This window comes from Spermophilus citellus, assembly GCF_964194105.1.
Source record: "Spermophilus citellus genome assembly, chromosome: 15".
NCBI lineage: Eukaryota > Metazoa > Chordata > Mammalia > Rodentia > Sciuridae > Spermophilus > Spermophilus citellus.
In genome coordinates this window covers 89,600,269-89,623,036 of record NC_138195.1, presented here as the reverse complement: position 1 = coordinate 89,623,036, position 22,768 = coordinate 89,600,269, and the positions used below count along the sequence as shown (strand labels likewise).

Here is a 22,768-nt window from a genome sequence, read left to right as displayed (position 1 = left end):
GTTTTATTTTTAATGCAGTACCTTTATGCATTCTGTCAAGCTAACACTCCTTGGGGAATATTTTACATGCTGGTACACAGGCAGCTTGCTACTTAATACATTTAATGCGGTTTGTCTTTTTGCAGATGAGAATATTAAGTGTCATATCTTCCTTCCTTAGAATCAGTTTGCCCTATGAAAGTGTATTTGTTGCCCTAATGGGTCTTTTCCTGTTCTAATTAATATGACAACACAGTATTTCCACCAACCAATATTTATGGAGCAGCCTGTAAGGTTTGGGGCCTGTGCTGGGGGCTTTAATTAAAAGGTCCTATCTTATTGTAGGGATCTATGCAGAGACTCTCACACAGCTGTGCAAGGGCAGCTGTACAAGCACTGGCTGCAGCATCATTTGCTATGGGGAAAACAGTAGAGTAGGGTTGACTAAATAAATTATCATACAACCACTAAGAATTAAATCAATGAATATCAACTGAAATGGAAAGATACCATGATATATGGGGATGTTGAAAAAGTGAACTAAAAAACATCACTGATGAAATGATTCCATTTTCAGAGAAGAAGAAATCTCAGTATTTGCAGTGTGTGTGCATGACTGTGTGTCTGTGCAAGGGTTTCTGAGTGTGTATCTGTTCATATGTAAATATACACGAAGCTTATAGTTACATTTTTAAGGTGTAGAATAATATTCATCAAACTGTTACTACCCAGTTGCCCTAGGGAGTAAGATGAAAGCAGGGGCAAGGAGATTATTTAGACTTTATTTCAGACATTTGTATATTATTAGAAGTTTCCACAAAGAATATGTTACTTTTATAAATAAAGGAAATAAAAGTTTGTTTGTTTTGCAGTATTGGGGACCCCAGGGTTACTCTACCACTGAGCTATGCCCCAAGTCATTTTTATTTTGAGACAGGGTCTTACTACATTGCTGAGGCTGGTCTTGAACTTAAATCCTCCTGTCTTGACCACCCAGGTAGCTGGAATTACAGGTGTGTGCCACCAAGCCCCACAATACAAAAGATTTTTAAAAGATGGTATTCATTCAACAATCATGTATGGCATACTTTATGCAGTAGGCACTGGGCTACCATTGTAACTACAGAAATTAGCAACAGAGAGACTAAAAGAATTAAATAAGCAGAAATCTAATCCTTACAAACAAAAACTCTTTAAATTAGCTGCTTTTCTTTTTTCTTTTTTTGAATTTTTAATATTTATTTTTTAGTTTTCGGCAGACACAACATCTTTGTTTGTATGTGGTGCTGAGGATTGAACCCGGGCCGCACGCATGCCAGGCGAGCGCGCTACCGCTTGAGCCACATCCCCAGCCCCATTAGCTGTTTTTCTTTCTTTTAAGATGTTTCCTATCCACATTAACAGCTAAAAAATCTAAGAATTAAGATCCACTTCCTGAACATTCAGGAGGATGAACCATTAAAACAGTGGAACAGTGACACCACCCTGTGCCTAGGGGGCGCTGTGATTTCCATTTATTTGTTATAGAAAAACTACAAAGGGATTTCCCCCTGGAAAGACAAAGAATCCTGAGCAGGTAAAAGAGAAATCTGAAGAAAAGTTAATATTAATAATGCATTTTTCTTAAAGGACTAAGGACTTGAAGCCTTGTTATTTTCTGAAAACACTGTCTTGATGAGACAATAAAATCACCAAATTTATGGAATTTAAACACATGGTGTAGAGTAGAGGGGGAAAAGGCAAAAGCCTGTGGCCAGCCCTGAGTTTGCTTGTATATCAGACTCTGGCAGGTGGGTGAATGTAGTAAGCCAGTCATGGTGGAAACAGAACAGATCCCAAATGCACTCCCACCGGCCCCTCTCCTTCTCTGCTGGAGTCTGGCCTTCTCCCAGACTACTGCAAAAAACACATCTTTTAAGCCTTGATTGTGAAGGTCATTTGTGACAAATACTAAACCACTTTGTGGTTTGGTCCAATGTACACAGTGTCTTAAGGCATATTGCCAGCGTCAAAATTTCTCATAACAAGCTCTGCTGGAGCCCTCAGTAGACCCTCAGATGGACCCTATTATTAACCCATGGTTAACTATTTCTTGACTGTAAAGAGGGGGTAATCTTATCAAAAGAAATAGTTTCCTAGAAGCCAACTGCGCCTTGGTGAGTCTGGAGCAGTAGAAGTTGTCACAGACTGACAAAACCTGGACCTAAATACAATCTTGGCTGTCTCTTTCATCTTTCAGGAACGTGAAGTCTGGAAGATACAATAGAAAGTTCAAGGTCAAACAGCTCAAGGTGGAGCAGGTTCCAGAACTCAAATCTCCCTAGACCCCACTTCCTAGCCTCATTCCACTTCTTTTTAGTCTGTTCAATCCTTGGGATCCAAGGGACATAGGTTCCTGGACCCTCTCAGATACCAAGATTCACAGGTACTCAAATCCCAGATATAAAATGATGCAGTATTTGCACATAACTTGTGCATGTCCTCCTATATACCATAAATCATCTCCAGATTACAATATAGCATATATACTATGTAAATATAGTATATAGGGGGACTGGGAATATAGCTCAGTTGGTAGAGTGCTTGCCTCACATACACAAGGCCCTGGGTTCAATCCCCAGCATCCTGAGCAGGTAAAAGAGAAATCTGAAGAAAAGTTAATATTAATAATGCATTTTTTGGGGCTGGGGATGTGGCTCAAGCGGTAGCGCGCTCGCCTGGCATGCGTGCGGCCCAGGTTCGATCCTCAGCACCACATACCAACAAAGATGTTGTGTCCGCCAAGAACTAAAAAATAAATATTAAAAATTCTCTCTCTCTCCTCTCTCACTCTCTCTTTAAAAAAAAATAATAATGCATTTTTCTTAAAGGACTTGTTATTTTCTGAAAACAATGTCTTGCTGAGATGATAAAATGACCAAATTTCTGGGAGTTAACCACATGGTGTGGAGTAGAGGGAAAAAAAAATTGTAACACAGTATACATGCTATATAAATAGTTGTTTTAATGTTATTCTTTTAGAGAATAATGACAAGTAAAACAGTATTTGGTACAGACATGATTTTTTTTTAATATGTTCAATCCACAGTTGGCTAAATCCAAGGATGCAGAACCCACAGATACTGAAAGCTGTATCTGTCTAGTAGAACAGCACCGATTTATAAACTTTGGGCAACCAAAAAGGTAAGTGAAACTTCATTCAGATCATCAAGTACCTGAATGTAATGCCAAATGCCAACACGGATTTCCCTGCTACCACACAGCAAACAGTTTTTATATGCTGCTTGTCAATCAGAAGGCCCTCATGCTACTCCACATTGTCCTATCATTGTAGGTGTCACAAAGGGAGAAGCATCATCACCCATCTGGTGGACACAGTCACTGATGACCCTGTCTTATCCCTTGCACTTGTACTTGCTCCAGGGACCACACACCAAGAACACAGCATGGACACGCAGCTGCAGGGGAACAGACGCTGCTGGCCTTCCCTTCTCGCACCAGCAGCTGTCTTCTTCTTCTTAGTCTGGGTGCTTGAGTTTCAGATAAAGTGCCCATCACCCACAGCCGAGAACAGGTCAAATTAAGAATGGTGCTCTCTTTCGCAACCACAAAAAGTGCTCATTTTCTCATTGAGTAAAGTTCCCTGATGGCTGGCATAGGAGCCGGATTTCTATCCAGCCCTGAACTGCCCATTTCCCTAGCAGCGGTATGGGCTCCCCGTGGGGTAGATTACCACAAGCACTGCAGGGGCCTAGAGGCAAGGGCAGAAATCATCATTTCTCCCTTCCAGGCTTCTTGCCTTTAGGGTTTTAATCCTGTTCCAAAGTCCTAAACTTTACAAGGGGACTGAGAAGCCACAAGAGACCTTAGACCCTTTGAATTGGGTGCAGCAGCCCATATTGATTTAAATCAGTTCCTCCTCTCTAGGCTGGCCTAGAAGACAGGGGATAAAACTGGATGAGGTCAGGGGGAGTCTCATGCTGAATAAATGACCAAAAATCACTGCCCAAGGGGCTCTACAGCCTTTATATTAAAGACTTCAAAAAACCCTCGAAGCCACCCCACCCAAGTAATAGTCAATGTACCAAGGTATATTCTGTCTCTGCACCAAGAAGTACATACCCAAGGTTCCTGGGCTCCCATCTAGGCCCTGTGTCCCCTGACTGGCTGTGTCTATTCCTGGTATATGCCAGAAATCATGAGACACTCAAGCCAAAAGCCTCTTGTTCTCCAATGCAGCAGATCAAAGGCAACCAAGAAGCTTCTGGAACACTTAAGAAACAGTAATATGACTTTGATTCAGGATGTTAAGGCAGTTGAAGTGACTTCACATTTCTGGCTCGTAAATCCAGTGACTCTTGCTGTAGCCAATGCTGTCACCTCCAGCCTGACATCTTCTGATACCTGCTCAGGCCACTTAGCCTGGAAAGTGGCTGGAGCTGCAGGTACAATGTTACCCTTCATTCATTCTGACACCATTTGGTGGCCACTGCATGCATCAATGCAGACCAAAGCCCTGCCCTTAGAACTGCTGAGATTCACATCTTAGGGGACAGGCACTTTGCTGGTTTCAGGCATGGAGAGGCTAATCTTGTTGCTGAGTTCCTGGGTTCTCTACTACTGCCAAAGAAAAGGGACACATCCCTACAGTGGTCCCTCTTCCTTGGCAGCCAGCCCTGAAAGACCTCCCTGGAGGAACCTTAAGTTGACAAGTCTCCAGCTGAACTTCACTGGGCTCCATTTCTTGTGTGTGACTTTGTACAATCACTTGCTCCATTTTCCATGCAAGTGATATCACTTCCTCCTCAGGCTTAAAACGAGAAACAGGCCCCAAGGAGTTAGGTAACTTGTCTGAGGTCACACAGTCAGATACCTGACTCCAAGACTAGCTCTGGTCCCTTGATGCTAAACAGCCTCCTTCCGAGGGTCCTGATGATTTGCCACTCATTGGGCATGCACAGGCTTTTTCCTTCCATACTGGGAGTGGGTGTTCACTGAAACCACCGCCTCTCTCAGGACAAGCAGAGGGAAAGAAAAACCATCTGGGTTTCTCTAACACAAGCCGGCTGCCAGGCTCGCTGATCTGACTCTGCTCCATGGAGCAATCTTCTGTGGCTCCCTATCAGCCTGGCCCACCAGCCCTCCAAGATCTTGCCCCAAGTCTCCTGCTGCCTTATGGTGTGGAAGCTCTGACAGGGCACAACCTTGTACACCAAGCTCTCTCCCCTCTACACCTTGCCTTGGGCTGCTCCTTGTATAGGAAACAGTGTTGCCCTCCTCGCCTGCAGCCTCACTCTCACTCTTCTCCCTCTGCATACAACTACAAACTGACTCAGATGAATCCTCCCCCCACCCCATGTCACCTCTAATCCAGCCCCTTGCCTAAGCTCCACAGTACCCTTCTCCCATACCCTACCAGAGTCCTTCCCTGTCTTATAGCAATCTGTGGGTCTGTCTCCTACAGCAGTTTCTGGAATACAGGACCTATATCTTATCACACCTGTGTCCCCAGCAGAGCCTTCAGCTGATGTGGGCAAGGCCAAACCTGTGTGGGATTATCCAGATTCCTAACCTGGCAAAGGTACTGGACCAAAAAAGGCTGCAGGCACCAGCCCCACTGAGACCCTGAATTTCCGACCCACACTGCAGACAAAGCCATGCTTACTCAAGGGACAGCATCATCACCTCTCCCACAGCCTAGAACAAAGGCATGGCTCGTGGGCATCACCCTTGCCTGCAGCGGCCACTCTGCACCCAGCTACACATACCTCACTGGTTGCCATGGCATGTTTTAATTAAGTGTAAGGATTTTGTGTCTTGATAACAGAAAATGCAGCTCCCTTTGGTCTGTGTCCAGTTCTTTTAGGAACAGACATAGGATATGGAGCTTGGAGCTAGTTCTTAGCAGGGAGGTAGGGATAGGCAGGCCCCTGGGGAAGTGGGGAGAACTGCCCCTCTGACATGCTCCTGTGCACTGTCCTGGGACAGTCTCCACTGTCAGGTGGACCTCTCCAAGCTGCCCATGCTGGGCTAAGGAGGCAGGACAGTGCTGGGCAGGCTGCTCTGCTCTCAGCCTCTAGTAGACAGTCTCTACTTCCACCAAGGATCAAGTCCAGGCCACAGTGGGACACAGAAACAGAGCAGGAATATCATACAGTCCACAGGAGCTTCTGCCAACAGCCTGCATGCAGCCTGCCCCAGGTATGTGCACAAATGCACTCAAGCTGCCCCGCTTCGGCCTCGTCCCACCACTCAGCCTGAGTTGCTCTCAGCCTGAAGCCAGCATGCACTTACACTAAGAGCTGGCACCACAAGCCCTCCCATGGGCACATCTTTGAATTGAGCAGACTGTGCTGAGCAGAAAACAGCAGACTCATTCTGTAGATGTGCATTCTCTGGCTCATTCAAAGAAGTTAGAGACCCCCCAAGCAGGAGCTGATTCAGGATTTGAATCCATCTTTGACTCCAAAGACTATGGATTCCCTCTGCCTAGAGTGCCTATTCCACATTCCCTAGACACTACATCCTGAACACTCATTTGGACATGTATTGAGCACTTACTGTACACTGAGCCCTCTGGAAAGTCTAGGAAGATACGGATGAGAACACCATCCTGAGCTCATTGTCCAGGCAGCAACGGTGACAGAACAGAATGCCAGCTGCATACCTTATTTTACGTTTTCTAGTTGCCACATTAACAAAGAAATAGCTGAAATAAATTTGAATAAAAATCTCTTTAAACACACTACCTAAAATACCATCTCAACGTGCTAATGAGCTAATTTCCATTCTCTTTTTTGTATTAAGTCTTAGGACTCTGAACTATATTTTACATTCACAGTATACCTTAATTCAGATGTCATAGCTACACACACACACACACACAAGTATTTTTTTTGTTTGTTTGTTTGTTTTTAAGAGATGAGATCTCATCATGTTGCCTCAGACTGACTTCAAACCACTGGGCTCAAGTGATCCTCATACCTCAGCCTTCAAGTAGTTAGAACTACACACACTCAGGCCTCCTGCCCACAGCTGACACACTCACTTACCAAGAACTTTGAGCACCCTTGGAAGTGAACCTTCAGCCCAAGTTGAGGTGGTTTTTGTTTTGTTTTGGTCAGTTTGTCTGTTTGGTACTGGGGATTAAACCCAGGAGTGCTCTACCACTGAAACACATTGCTAGCCGTTTTTATTTCTTATTTTGCACAGGGCCTCATTAAGTTGCTAAGCCTGGCTGCCTACTTTTGTTTCTCCTGCCTCAGCCTCCTGAGTTGCAGAGATTATAGATTGGTGCCACTATGGCTTGCCCCAGTTGAGTTTGGAGATGAGTGAAGCACCACAAAGAGCAGCTTTTTGAGTCCTCTGAGTCACAGCCAACCAACCAAACCTCTCCTGGGTTTGTCCCCATGGAAACTGCTTAAAATCAGGATTTTTGTTTGAAGACAGTGAGGTTTGGGGTGTTCATTATGTGACAATTGATAATTACCAGGCAGGTAAGGACACTGGCCCAAGCTGACACACCTCAGGAGCATGCAGCTGAGCAAACCCAGCTCCAACCTGGGCCTATTCCAAGGACCCTAGTCAAGCAGCCCAAGGTCACATAATCCCTCCCTGCTTCTCAGCTCTAGTTGCTACTTCTTCCCTCAGACCTTAGTGCTGAATTCTCCATGATGCATGCATTCTCTCCAGGGCCTCCAGGAGTCCTGATCAGAGACCCATGTTTGATGGTTGATTGGGAAAGGTAGAGGCTGCTGCCAAGCAGCAAGGAAGGGTGTGTCTCACAGCCCAGGCCTGACTGCTCCCAACAAACACCTGGTCTCTGAGCAGCATCACCCTGTCTCTGTCCTGCCATGTCTTTTCCCAGACTGCTTCTGGGATGGCCTAGGATTTGTCTTACACCCCCTCATCTGGCCCACCTCACATTCTGATGCAGTGAGCATAAGAAACAGTATTGCAGAAGTCCAGGGGAGGTGGGAGCATGTGCATGATCTGGGGAGGGAACAGTTTAAACAAATGCCCCCTCCACCCACCCTACCCACTCTCAGGTTTCCTCTGCTATAGAGAGATGCATGCTGGAGTATACTAGGTTTTACACTTAAAACTGTTAAAACAGAAGGAAGAAAAGGAGTGGTGGAGGGAAGCAGAAGGAAAAAAACTAGGTGCTGCCCTGATCCTAAAGTTCCCTTCTTTTCAAAACTAGGTTTCCTTGTCTGTTCAACAGATGTTCACTGAGAACCACCAGAGAGAAGGCTCTGTGCCCAGCTGGCTTGGAGTGCTTTGTCTCCCAACCATAACTGAGTACAAGCACATCACTATCAGGAGGAAAACTCCAGGTTCAGAGAAGAAGGCACCTGCAGCACTGAGCACTGTTCTACCCACAGTCTCTCTCCAGGTGTTGGAATAGAGGTCACATGTCTCCCCAGCCTGTTCAGGGAGGATAAACAGTGAGAAAGTGGGGGCAATGGTGTCAAGAAGGATTGGGCAGGCCCAGAGTGACAATCACTCCATCTGTACCTACCCTGACAAAAATAATAAACATGAGAGATAGGGGTTTAATTTCATTTTGTTACATATGGATTTCCAGTTTTCCCAGCACCATTTCTTGAAGAGGCTATCTTTTCTCCAATGTATGTTTCTCACGCCTTTGTCTAATATAAGATAACTAATTATGTGGGTTAGTCTCTGTGTCCTGTATTCTGTACCATTGGTCTACCAGTCTATTTTGGTGCTAATACCATGCTGTTTTTGTTACTATTGCTTTGTAGTATAGTTTAAGGTCTAGTATAGTGATGTCACCTGCTTCACTTTTCTTGCTGAGGATTGCTTTAGCTATTCTGGGTCTCTTAATTTTTCCAGATAAACTTCATGACTGCTTTTCCTATTCCTATGAGGAATGTCATTGGGATTTTGATTGGAATTGCATTAAATCTGCATAATGCTTTTGATAGTATGGTCATTTTGACAATATTAATTCTACCTACCTATGAACAAGGGAGATCTTTCCTTCTTCTAAGGTCTTCTTTAATTTCTTTTTTTAGCATTCCATGGTTTTTCATTGTAGAGGTCTTTTACCTTTCTTGTTGATTTCCAAGTATTTGGGTTTTTTGTTGTTGTTGTTGTTGTTTTGTTTTGTTTTGTTTGAAGCTATTGTAAATGGGGTAGTTTTCCTTGTTTCCCTTTCAGAGGATTTGTCACTGGTATACAGAAATGCCTTTGATTTATGGGTGTTGATTTTGTATGCTGCTACTTTGCTGAATTCATTTACTAATTCTAGAAGTTTTCTGGTAGAATTTTTTGGGTCCTCTAGGTATAGAATCATATTGTCGGCAAATAGTGCTAATTTGAGTTCTTCTTTTCCTATCTGTATCCCTTTAATTTCTTCCTTCTGTCTAATTGCTCTGGCCAGTGTTTCAAGAACTATGTTAAATAGAAGTGGTGAAAGAGAGCATCCCTGACTTCTTCCAGTTTTTAGAGGGAATGCTTTCAATTTTTCTCCATTTAGAATGATGTTGGCCTGGGGCTTAACAGATAGTTTTCACAGTGTTAAGATATGTTCCTGTTATCCCTAATTTTTCTAGTGTTTTGAACATGAAGGCTGCTGTATTTTGTTGAATGCTTTTTCTGCATTGTTTATTGCAGCGCAATGCACAATAGCTAAACTGTGGAACCAACCTAGATATCCTTCAGTAGATGAATGGATAAAGAAAATGTGGCATATACGTGTGTGTGTGTGTGTGTGTGTGTGTGTGTGTGTGTGTGTGTGGAATATTACTCTGCAATGAAAGAGAATAAAATCATGGCATTTGCAGGTAAATGGATAAAGTTGGAGAATATAATGCTAGGTGAAGTTAGCCAACCCCAAAAAAAACAAATGTCAAATGTTTTCTCTGATATAAGGAGGCTGATTCATAGTGGGGTTGGGAGGGGGAGCATGTGAAGATTAGATGAACTCTAGATAGGGCAAAGGGGAGGGAGGGGAAGTGAGGGTGCAAGGGGGTAAAAAAGATGGTGGAATGAGGTGAATATCATTACCCTAAGTACATGTATGGAGACACAAATGGTGTGAATATACTTTATATACATCCAGAGATATGAAAAATTGTGCTCTATATGTATAATATGAACAGTAATGCATTCTGCTGTCATATATAACAAATTAGAATAAAAAAATTTTTTTAAGATAATGAAGAGTTGTGTAAGGAGCATGGGTTTTATAAACTCATAATAATCAGAAGACAAAGCTAACTCTCCCTAAGGTTTCCTACAGGTTCAGCACTGGGACATGAATTCAACTTGCATTTTCTTGTCTGAGACCTGCCATAGCCCAACAAGGTAACTGCAATTATATCATGCCATTTTACAAATGAGAAAACTGAGTTCAGAGAGAAAACATGTCCAAGGTCTCACTGCTGGAATAATGCTCGTGAGGTGGAAACTTTGTGCAGAAACCATTTTTATCTTATTTGTCTTCTCAAAACTAATAGGGGTAGCCTGAGGACTAAACACACATAGGTAATAATGATGGTGTCTTGAACCCAAACCTTCCCACATCTATCTGACCCCAGAGCTGACCTCCGAGGCCCCAGCCAAGAATGTGTGGCACACTTGTCACCCTGAATTGTCTGTGGATGTAAGGCTCCATTTGATGCCTCTAAACTAGAACAGGGGCTCAGTAGAGAACTGAGAAAGAACCCTGGATTGAACTCTCTCCCTGTGGACCTCTTTCTGGGAAGAATCTTAGTCCCTGGCCTTGGCCCTGGGCTTCAAAATTAACACGCCATTCATAGCTTTCATTTAACCCCTCCAGAACCTGATAGAGGAAAATATCTTATCTCCACTTCACAGATGAAATGAGGCTCAAAGAGGCAAGCTATTCTGTCTCAAAGTTCTAGAGGGAGCACACAGTCAGCTACATAATTTGTGGGGCCTGTTCAAAATGAAGTGCAGGGTTCCTTGTTCAAATCATCCTTTTTTAAATATATTTTTAGTTGTCAATGGACCTTTATTTTTATTTATTTATATGTAGTGCTGAAAATCAAACTCAGTGCCTCACACACGCTACGCAAGCACTCTACCACTGAGATACAACCCCAGCCCTCAAATCTTTTTTAAGAATTTCAAGATGGCAGCAATAGAGCTCCAACCCAAAAGCAGCCCTTCTCAACACAGGAACAGGTTGCTTGACCCTGAAGTCAGCCCTGAGAGTTAGAAAATGAGTCAAGACTTGGGAAGGGGTTTAGAGCATGCTCCAGCACACTACAGCTGCCTCTGACACCCCTTCTGGCCCTCAGCCTGCAGCCCCTATGATGGGGAGGGGTCCTCTGGAACAAGACTCCAGGCAGAGGCGCCTGGACAGAGGGCTCCAGCAAGGGCCCCCAATCACTGATTGCATTAGGTGAATTCAATTGTGATTCCCTCTAATTACAGTTCTTTTCTAGGAACAAGAGGGCCAAACTGAATTAGCAGGGGGAAACAGCCCATACTTTCATTCAGAGGGGGGGAAAAAGAAATAAAAGCAAAATCAGATTTGACTATGGGTCCTGAATTTACAGAAGGCCTGATAGAGTCTTGCCTGACGTTTAACTTACCCATGACTAAGACAAAGAATCTCCTCTTTGAGCCTTGGTTTTCTTTTCTGAGAAATGGGAATAAAATAACTACTTTTGGTACTTTAATGAAAATAAAATTAAACAATGCAGTGAAACTTAATCTTTCAAGGGAGACTCTCAAAAAATATATATTTCTGTTAATTTCAAGGAGTTTCATGGTCCCCTGAAATCCAAGTACAGAATATCTAGAAATGCCTGTAAGTCATCAAGAAACACTAAATAAGTAAAATATTTTTTGTTATTTTGTGGGATTTCAAACCACTGTTATATGAATGCATTGAATTGGAAAGGATTTGTTGAAATGACTTTTTAACAAGCCAGAGGACCTATGCATTACTTTATTCCACTCTAGCATGAATATTTCATAAATTACATGCAATTATTAACAACATCAACACTAGCAAATTAATTACTGTCAATTTATATTAATAAAATTGCATTTTGTAATAAATAAAGTTAGTTTACTGCGCCCCATCAGTCTCAGAGGTATTCACATTTGTCAATTGTCCTCTACTTCAGGCTAAAACAAAAGTAATCAAATAACTAATTATTGTACAAAATGTATCACTGCTTACACGTCAATGAAAACTCACAGTTATTTATAACCCTGAGGACTGAATATTCAAATCAGTGTTTATTACTCTGTGAAGAGGAATTTTCCAACCCTCTCCTTTTTCCTACTCCCTCAGTCTGCATCCTCAGCCACCTGAAGACTGGTGAAGCCCAGCAAGGACAGCACCAGGGGCTTGCTGCAGTGAACAGGAACTAAATGGAGCAAGAACTGAGAAAACTGCAGAATCTGACAGTGGTGTCCCCACAACAGTGCCAGTGGCTCCATTTCTTGAATTCAGTGTCACATAGACTCCTCTACCATTTTTTCATCCTAACAAATAAAAAATCCCTTCTCCTTCAATAAAGGTTCTGGAGTCGTAACCTGGGATGCAACACTGATTTTACCTCTCCTGTCCATTTCAAAGCCAGGTGTAATCAACTCACCAAACTGAAATCGAAAGAATAGCAACAAAAATGATCTACAGAGCCTGCTGCAGTTAAACCACCGTTCTTGATTTCATTTGGTGCTCACTCATAAGCTGGATGGTTAGAAGTTCCACTTTATGGTGTAGCAGAAACGGGGGCCACACTAGCTTATGACCTGTGCAAGAGCGGGCATTCAGGAGGGAAGAAGGCAGCCAAAGCTAGAACCTGTTCTGCTGACCTCACTTCCCAAGATGTGTCCATTGGATGTCCTGAGGATCCCTCTAGGTAGCCACAGACACCTGGGTGCTTGGCTTCCTCCCTGGGGATGCTCGTGTTTGGCCCTGCAGACACAATGCCTGGGATTCAGCCACTTCCACACAGGCCTCAGTATTTCATCAACAGTTGGATCAACACCTACTTTGCCCAGAGGAGAAAATTATTTTCTCAGATTTGTACAGATGTTTACAAATGCCAGAAGTATATCAAAAACTATTCACAAAATAGGCCTCATCACCAGAGTTTCTGCCTGGATGCAGGATTATAGAAGATGGCTAAGAGCCTAGATTTGTTTCCTAGCACTGCTATAGCACATCAGCACAACCAGGGGCTTCAAACAAGAATTTATATTCACATGGCTCTGGAGGCCATGAACAGAATGAAGGCGTCAGCAGGACCATGCTCCCCACCTCCCCCAGCCTCTAGAGAACCATCCATTCTTGCCTCTCAGCTTCTCCCAGCCCCAGGCCTTCCTTGGCTGTGGCAGCATCACTATAATCCCTACCTCTATCTTCATGTGGCCAACTTCTGACTATGACTCTCTCTGTGCCCAATTTCCCTCCTATTATCAAAATACCAGTTACATGGATAACTAGATTTGGGGCTCACCCTAATCCAGTACCACCTCATCTTAATTTTGTATCTGCAAAGGCCCTATTTACAAATCAGGTCACATTCTGCGTGGACAGAAATTTCAGGGAAGGGGCACTATTCAGTCCAGTACAGAGCACACATCTTGATTCAATTGGGGGATATTTTGCCATGTTAAACACAGGCACTGGCCTGTCCAGGAGCATGTGCCTCACAGGTTCCCAGGCTGAACACCAGAGTTATCCAAAGAGCCTGCAAGGAACACACTCCCAGACTTGCAGTTCTAACTCAGGAGGTCAGGGTGGATACCAGGAAGCTATGTTTAAGGGCTGCCATTTTCATGGGACAGTGCCTGAAGCTATGCCTGGGGAGGGAGCAGTCAGGAGCCTCCATGATGATCCAGGGGAAGAGTGAAGTAGCCAACATAACTATTCTACAACAATCACCCCAACTATAGTTTCTTAAAATAAAAACTCCAGATGGGAGGTTTTATTGCAAGCTAATTACACAAGTGAGAAGACTCATCATTTTGGTAGACATTCTAATTCCCCAGATATGGAGAAATTAGCCCACATCAAACAGGCTCTTTCTATTTTTCTGAAAGGGACAGTATCGTTTCCAGTACTGTTTCTGTGACTTTGAACATGCAACTCAACAAAAGGAGAGTCTTTGGTCACCCTCAAGGGGAGGAAAATACTAGGACATCCATCAGAAGCCATGTGAACACATTTCCACAAAGGGAAACAGCAGTGTCACTCATGCCTGAAACGGGTCCCAAAAAGTTTAGTAGACACCAGACAGAAACAATTGGCGACCCAGGGAAGGAGATACTTGAACCCACAGGAAATAGCACCATTACAAGGGATGGTGGAGCTGGTGGGATCCACACAAATTTCAAATCTAGGCCATTCTGAAAAGACTCTATAAATTCCTTCCACTACTTGAAGACCTTTGGGGTTTCTAAATCCTGGAGACCATATGCCCAAATTCATGCATTTTATACAGGATGGAACTGAGACTCAGAGAGGCGTTCTTATCCAAACTACACAGCCAGGCAGGACAAACAGAGCCCACCTTCAGCCCCAGCCTCAGCTCCCAGTCCAAGGTCCTCTTTCCCTCTTCCACTCTCACTCTGTCACTTCTTCCACAGAAATGTTTCTCCTGCAGAAACAAAAGCAAAAAAGCAAACACATGTGCACATACATGTACACACACAAACACACACACACACACATCCTCAAAATCAGTAAAAATAATTGAATCCAAGAGACCAAAAGTCAATGTGACATTTAATTAATGATACTCTCCCATATTTTTCTCTCTTCAAATTTGCTTTTCAACAACAGGAAGAGTTAAGTAGAGTGATGTTATTAACTTGCTTTTTAATAGTTGGAGTCACCACCTCATATGATTCAAATTTAGTTGCTTTGCATCTAATTAAAGCATTGCACAAAAAAATTAAAAAAATAAAAGGTAATTTGACATCCAAAGAAGGAGTAAGAGAAGACCAGAGCAAAGAAGGGACATAATACTTAACTTTATGATGATAATTACCTGAGCACAAAAGCACTTATAAGAACATTCTATGTTGGAAATCATCTAGAAAAATTAAACCTATGTTGCTGCTTCAATACATCTGAATACTGGGAATTGGCAGAAAAAGTCTATTCTATGAATAATAGCCTCTATAGTCCCAGAGGACAGCAGTACATGAATTAAAAAAAAAAAAAAAAAAGAAGAAGAAGAAGAAGAAGAAAAGAAAGAAAAAGAAAAAAATAAAGTCTCAAGCCTTTTCCAAAATGGTGCTAATGCGCCAGTGAAACTTAATTTTATAATTTACTGGCAGTCAAGATGGCAGGAAATAAAATAATTTGCTATATTCTGCACAACAAACCCTGCTTTTCCTGGGAAGGGGTAATTATCCCCATGGGAAAAAAAAAAAAGAAAAAAATACGCCATCTCATATTAAGCTAAAGTCTCATCAAGAAGAGAAAAAGTGCCTCATTACATGTAATTACCAGAGAATTAGAAACATCATTTAACTAAATGAGCGAATAATGCTCAGGATATTGAAGAAACTTGCCTGCACTTCTGCAAAGCACTCTAAGTCCCATTACAAAAATTGCCCCTCTTTAATGGAATAATTTTAGGCCTTGTCTGCCTTGCTTTAAAAATAAAGAGCCTCCGAGAGTCAGAAAGAGGCTGAAACTGCCATAAACAACTGTTGAAAGGGACTGGAGAGAAGGCGCTGTCTCTCTTGGAGACCAAGACTCAGAATGACTCATAATCTACCATAATCAGGAAAATTAAACCTGAGGACTTGAAAAAAGGATTGCCCCCTTCTTAATTGTACTTCCTCAAGCCTGTGATGTACTTATGAGTATGTATTAAGGATAAAAGATGAAAGATTTTCAAGTTCTGGTACAGCTTCCCTGCTCCAATACAAAAGCAGTTACAGCCATTCGATGTTCTCTTAAAAAAATAAAATTATAACATACCTGCAGATTGATGTTTATTGTGGCTTAATGCAGTGATTTTCTAACCACTCAAAAGCTTCCAGGCTTGGGATCCCCTCCCTCTTTTCTTTTTGCTCTTAATATTTGTCAAGATTAGCATAAAAGCAGTGAATTTAATATAAGCATCTCATCTTCCAGAATACTAATTCTTTCACCCAGGGAACTAGAAGAGGAAAGGACACAAATGCCCATGGCTTCATTTCTTGACTTTAGAGCAAGTGAAATTTAGAAAGGAATTGGAATTGGTCAGTTTCTTAACAGATGACCCAAGAAAGTTCTAAAGAGGTTACTTTAAAGAAGAAACCAGAGAGACTGATCAAATTATATTATATTCATGTACAAATATGGCATAATGAGTCCCACTATTATGTGTAGTTATAATTTAAATTTAATTTAAAAAACAAAAATCTTAAAAAGAAGAAACAAGAGACAGGGAAGAAACCACAGTATCATTCTGAGTATCCTGCCCTGAGATCCAAGGAGTTGCCCACCCACGATCTCACACAAGGACCAGGACCTTCCCTGGGTCAGGTACAGCTAGCTGGAGCAACAAAAGTGCCATTTCCTCAGCTGCAGACTGTTAGTCATTATCGACTGCAAACCCTCATTTTAGCAATGAGGAAGCTCAGACCAGTCAAAGGCAACAGAGCTCCCAGCAAGGTACTGATGATATTCTTACTTACCACACCCTCAAATGCTCCACATACTCCTTCCTGGTCCAGCACACATGAAGGATGGTAAGAGGAGGAAATGACAGAGTCCTGCCCTTGAGATGCTCGGAGATGGGGGTGTGGGAAGACAGAAGTAGCTGAATCTGATCTATTCCAGATCTATTCCTCTGCCCCCCTGAGCCCTTATCATATCTCTGGGAACCACTTGCAAGATCTAGGGTCCTATACCCAAGAAATCAAAAAAGTAATGAAAGGCAATCAGTTAGTTTTTCTAGGCAATAAAAACAACTTCATAGAGAGAAAGCTCTGGAATGGGAATCACTTCTGGGGTTGATGATAGGCAAAGTGCCTGGACTTTTAAGGTCTACTCATTAAGTCTGAGCCAGAACTTGGCACTTCTGAAATTTCCAGATGAGGGGGAAAAGGGAAGTCAACCTCCTATCTCAGGTAAATGAAACAAAGTAAAAAGGACACACAGTAGGATAGCTACTGCATAGTTTAGAGTTCATCTCAAATGAGTCAGCTTAACTGATTTGCCCATGAAGATCATACAACTGACAAGAGGAACCCAGAGCCTTTCTGCTTCAGAAAGGCTCTCCTGGAGCTGGGATTCCAGCATGGTAATCACCTCCTGAAGCCCTGGGTTTCATTCCCAGAACCATAAAAATTGCTTTGTTTTTTCAGAATGCTTTCCGTGGGTCTCACAACATTGCCTTCTCCGCTGAGCATTAACAAGAGTATTACCAGGAATGCCTCTCGGGGTGGCATAGCACTGCTAATGCTCCAAAGTGTTTTCACACTAGTTTTCTCCATTTCACACCAAAACTTGAAATGATCCAGTCAAGGTCATCCTGCCAACAGCTGTCAAGACCAATGACTTTTCACCCTGACCTGGTGATCATAATGGCAATAATGATAGAACAACTCTGAGAGAAGAGTTATCTGCCCTAAAATTTGTATTAAAAAAAAAAAAACACACTTTGAACCCTTTGTTCATTTTGCCATCTGAAGTTTATATTCTCAATGTAGGTAAATAGAAGACTATAAATGCTTGAACCACACCTTACATTTTCCCAATTATTTACAGTCAGAACATCTATTTGGTACCATTAGTAAAGAAAAAATAGTTTCAATCACATGAGTTAGCTAATCAAGCTGACACAATAAGATCACATTTTGATCATTCTCTGCTCCAAACACCATAGCAATGACAGCTAAGTTATGAAAGAAAACAAAAATAACAGTCAGACTCTAAAACAAAAAATAAACAATTCTGTAGAGTTGAGCAGCTGATCTCTGGGGGCAGGAAGCAGGAAGCAGCAGCAATTGTAAGACAGGAAGAAAAGAGTAGAGAGAAAAAACCCAACAGCAACAGTGACTAAAATTTAAAACCTCCAACTCAAAAAAAGCCCGAAGATCAAAATCACAGGTCAAGCATCAAAACCAAATTTGAAACATGTAAACCCACACAGTGGTGCATGCCTGTAATCCCAGCGGCTCGGGAAGTGGAAGCAGGAGGATCTCAAGTTCAAAGCCAGCCTCTGCAATTTAGCAAGGAGCTAAGCAACTCAGTGAGACCCTGTCTCTAATAAAATAAAAAATAGGGCTAGGGAGGTGGCTCAGTGGTTGAGTGCCCCTTAGTTCAATCCCCAGTATTCCTCCCAAAAAACTGAAACATGTATTTATTCCATATTAAATTTATAGTTCCCAATAACTAGAAGGAAGAATTTTGAACATTCTCATGGCAAAGAAATGACAGATGCATGAATGAGGTGATAAATACATTATATACTCTGATTGTTGGGAGCCACAGCCGAAGGGGCCCCAGCAAACTTCCAGCTGCCAGCAACCTTTCAGACTGCCAGCTGATGATTGGCTCACAGCGGCCCCAGCAACATCTAGCTGATTGGCTCCTCTGCGGTGATGCTCATTGGGGGGCTTCTTTGGCTCCGCCCATGCGACCCAGTGGAGAGGCTGGGGTTGGGGAGAGAGGCTTGTGGGAAGCCAGTGGTGGCAGTTGAGCTCTGAGGGTTTTTCCTGAGGAGCTGTTTTGTTTGGCCTGTGTGGTTCTAAAAATAAAGTTCGTTTCTTCTGACAAGTAGCTCCTGAAATGTGCCCAGCCAGACTGTGGCATCTGATCTGATCACTATTCACACATACCTCTATCAAAGCATCACACTGTACCTTATATGTACAATCACTAAGTGTCAGTTAAAATTAAAAATAAACAAAATTTAAAAAATAAATTTATAGATACACCTACCAAAGACTTTATGTTTAAAATGTTTAAAGAGGTTAAGGAGGCACAATTCAATTCATTTAAAAAAATTGCCAAAATGATGTTTCAAAAGAAAACATAAAAAAGTAGATAAGAAATAAAACAGAAATCCTAGAAATGAAATAAAATTAGTAAGTGAAATAAATTGTGGTCTAGTCACAAATAGAGAATCAGTAATTATAAGACAGTTCTAAGGAACTCACCCAGAACACAGCATGAAGAGAAAACAAAATTAAAATACGAAAGAGTAATTAACAGAGGAGATATATAAGGTTCCAACATTCATCAAGCAGGAGAACCAGAACAACTGGTGGGGAAGAAACAATACTCAGAAATATATATAATGAAAATCTTCAAGAGCTAAATAAAGAACTGTACTACATTTCGAGAACCAAGCAGGGATACATAAAAATAAATCCACAACTAGACAAATCACAGTGACACTGCAGAATATAAAAGACCTCCCTAGCCCTAAGTTCAATAGCTCCCAGAGTGTAATGATTAATTTTATCAATGTGGCTAGGGTATCCAGACATTAGGTCAAGATTATTCTGATCTTCCCATGAATGTGTTTTAAAATAAGATTTCCATTTCAATTGGTGGCCTCTGAGTAAAGGAGACTGCTTTCCATAAAGTGGGTAGGTTTCATCCCATCAGTTAAAGAACAGACCAGAACAAAGGCCTGACAGCTTCCAAGCAAGAAGAAATTCTGCCAACAGACTTCCCCCATAACACTGGCTCTACCTGCTTCACCAGCAGACCACCTTTGCTTGGTCTTAAATGCAACTCTGCTGAGTCTCCAGCCTGCCAGCCTTCCTATCTAATTTTAGAGTCATCAAGCCTTCATGTTGTATGAGCTAGTTTCATAAAACAAAATTCTTTCTCCCTCCCTCTACCCCCCCACCCCGCTACACACACAAACACACACCCCTTAGTGGTTCTGTTTCCCTGGAGAGCCCTGACTAACACACAGAGGGAAAAGAATTTGTCTCTAAAGAAACAATAATTAGGCTCACAGAAGACTTCTCATCAGGAAGCACAGCTAAAAATGTATGCAAATACCCATGTTTATAGCTGCACAATTCACAATACACAAATTTATGGAACCAGCCTAGGTGTCTTATCAATGTATGAATGGATAAGGAAAATATGGGCACATACACACAAAAGAATTTTATTCAGCCATAAAGAATGAAATTATGTCATGTTCAAAAAAAATAGATGGAACTTGGAAGCATTTGTGTTAAGCAAAATAAGTCAAACTCAGAAAGTCAAGAGTCATACATAGAAACTACAGAGGAAAATAAAAAAGTGAAGAAAAAAAAAAGGTGTGGGTGGTGGCGGATCTCATGAAAATAAAAGGGAGACCAGTGGAGTAAAGAACCAGGGAGAAGGAGCATGAAAGGGAAAGGGGAAATACTGGGGACTAATATTGACTTATATTCTTTATTATGTGTATGTACAAATATGTAACCATGAATCACACTATTATGCATAATTATAATGAACCAACAAAAAATGGAAAAACAAATAAAAAGGTGTACAGAGCACTACCAATCTAACATTTTATATCCAGCTAAACTATCCTGCAAAAGTACAAGTGAGGGGATGGGAATGTGGCTCAGTGGTAGAGAGCTTTCTTGGCATGCATGAGGCTCTTGGTTCAATTCCCAGCACCACACACACATACCAAAAAAAGTATAAGTGAAACAGACATTATATGGAATACAAAGACATTTTGTGGTTCTTACTTAAAAAAAAAACTAATAAAAGATATATTTCAACAAGAAAAAAATGAACCCAAATACTGCTCACCCATGTAATTACTGCTAAACCATAAAAATAATTAACTCTAATATTTGAAAATTGGAGAAAACTAAAACAATAAATAACAGCTATAAGATAGCAGGAGGAGTATTCAATAAGCAGGTAACATGTGAGAAATGATTGTTGTTGGGAGGAAGCTAGAAATACTGAGTAACTATAAGGTTTGATACAAAAGTATTTAATCATAAAGAACAACACATTAAGGATAAAGAGTGAATCCAAGCCTGTGCAGGCTGGAGCAATGGTGGCAAGCACAGGCTGAAGTCCTGCTGAGCCTGCTGCCCTGGCACACAACCAAGACATGGCAACCCAGGGTGCAGACAAACCAGGGCATGTTAACCTGTCACCCCTCTGCAGGCCAGTACAGACCCAATGAGCATGGAGAAAACAGAAGTGGGATCAGACCTGAATGAAGACTGCAGAGCCAGTTAGCATAAATTTGAACCAGTAGCACAGACCCAAGAGCTATATAAACCCCTAGAGTAGCACATTCAAGCAGCAACTTGCTATCGGGTCCCCTCCCCAACTTGCAAGAAAGTTCTGTCTATTTTCTTTCCACTTGAAAAAAATCCTCCATTCACTACTGGCTTCCATTGTTCATGAATTTCATTCTTCAAATTTGCAAGACAAGAATCTGGAAAGAAGTTGACAGTGAGTTGCTGGGTATGCTCTAACACTGGAGGGCACAACTCACCATTAAGAGCAGAAACTTATCACTCAGCAGTAGTGGAAAAAGAATCGGCTTTTCCGGCTGTAACTCTTGGATTGATGCTGACAGGCATCTCCTGCCTTGATTAGCTGCTAATACTAAAACAGACTTTCTCAGCTGCAGAGGCCTGAAGATAATTTAGACCCCAACACTAATGAATAAACTCCAGTTTCACTATGAATCTATAGCTTTCAAACCCGAAGTGAAGAGGGGAAAAGGAAAGGTATGTGAAAACTACCAATCCAATAGAAAGCAGAGGAGAAAACAGAAAATAACACATTGTAAATAAAAATAAATAAAATACAAGAACTGAATAAGTAAAATCTATATGCATCACTATTCACAAAAAATGTAAATTAATTAATTAAAGTCATCTATTTAAAGACAAAGTATTAGACTGCCCTTACATTTTTTAATCTAGATATGATACTTAAAGTGGACATACCTAAAACCCAAAAGAAAGGCTGAAAATAATTGGATAGAACTATATATCATATGCAAATGCTAACAAAACTAGAATAACATTATATCAGATAAGAATACTTAAAGACTAACAAAAACAGAATATTATATCAGATAAGAATACTTAAAAGCAAAATATATTAATGGAGATAAAGAGGCATACTTTGTAATAATCAAAGGAAAAATTATTGTATCCATCTAGAAGACACAATAATCAAAACTGGACACTTAGCCTAGTCTGCAGTCCCAACAACTCAGGAGGCTGAGGTAGGAGGATCGCAGGTTCAAATCCAGCCTCAGCAACTTTGTGAGGCCCTAAACAACCCTGTCTCAAAATTGAAAATAAGGGCTGGGGATGTGGCTCAAGCGGTAGAGCGCTCGCCTGGCATGCGTGCGGCCCGGGTTCGATCCTCAGCACCACATACAAAGAAAGATGTTGTGTCTGCCGAAAACTAAAAAACAAATATTAAAAAAAAATTCTCTCTCTCTCTTTAAAAAAAAAATTGAAAATAAAAGGGTTGAGGATATAGCTTGGTGGTTAAAGACCCCTGGGTTCAATTCCCAATGTTGGGGGAGCCCTTAAACACACCTAATATAGTCTCAAAACAATTAATTCATAAAAATACATAAAAGTGTAAAAGCAAAAAGAATATATAAGTCAAAAACAGAATTGCAAGCAGAGGAACTGGGGTTGTAGCTCAGTGGTAGAGTACTTGTCTTACACATGTGAGGAACTGGGTTCCATCCTCAGCACCACCAAAATAAATAAATAAGCAAACAGACAGACAAATAAACAAATAAATAAATTGATGTGATGTGTCCATCTACAACTTAAAAAAAAAGAATTACAAGTAGAAACTGACAAATCA

The 22,768-nt window shown here is 41.6% G+C and overlaps 1 protein-coding gene across 2 annotated transcripts in view; it reads right to left on the bottom strand.

The window, feature by feature from the left end:
* The window catches only part of BUB3 (BUB3 mitotic checkpoint protein), a 165,442-nt gene that overhangs the window by 111,026 nt on the left and 31,648 nt on the right, over positions 1–22,768 (bottom strand). The window contains exon 9 of one of the 2 annotated variants that reach the window (XM_081268003.1): positions 21,220–21,362. The exons of the other annotated variant lie outside the window; for it this stretch is intronic. Coding sequence (XP_081124129.1) covers positions 21,235–21,362 — 128 coding nt within the window. The 3' untranslated portion in view covers positions 21,220–21,234. Of the gene's footprint in view, positions 1–21,219; positions 21,363–22,768 lie in introns of those variants that run through there. 2 annotated transcript variants of the gene reach the window in all.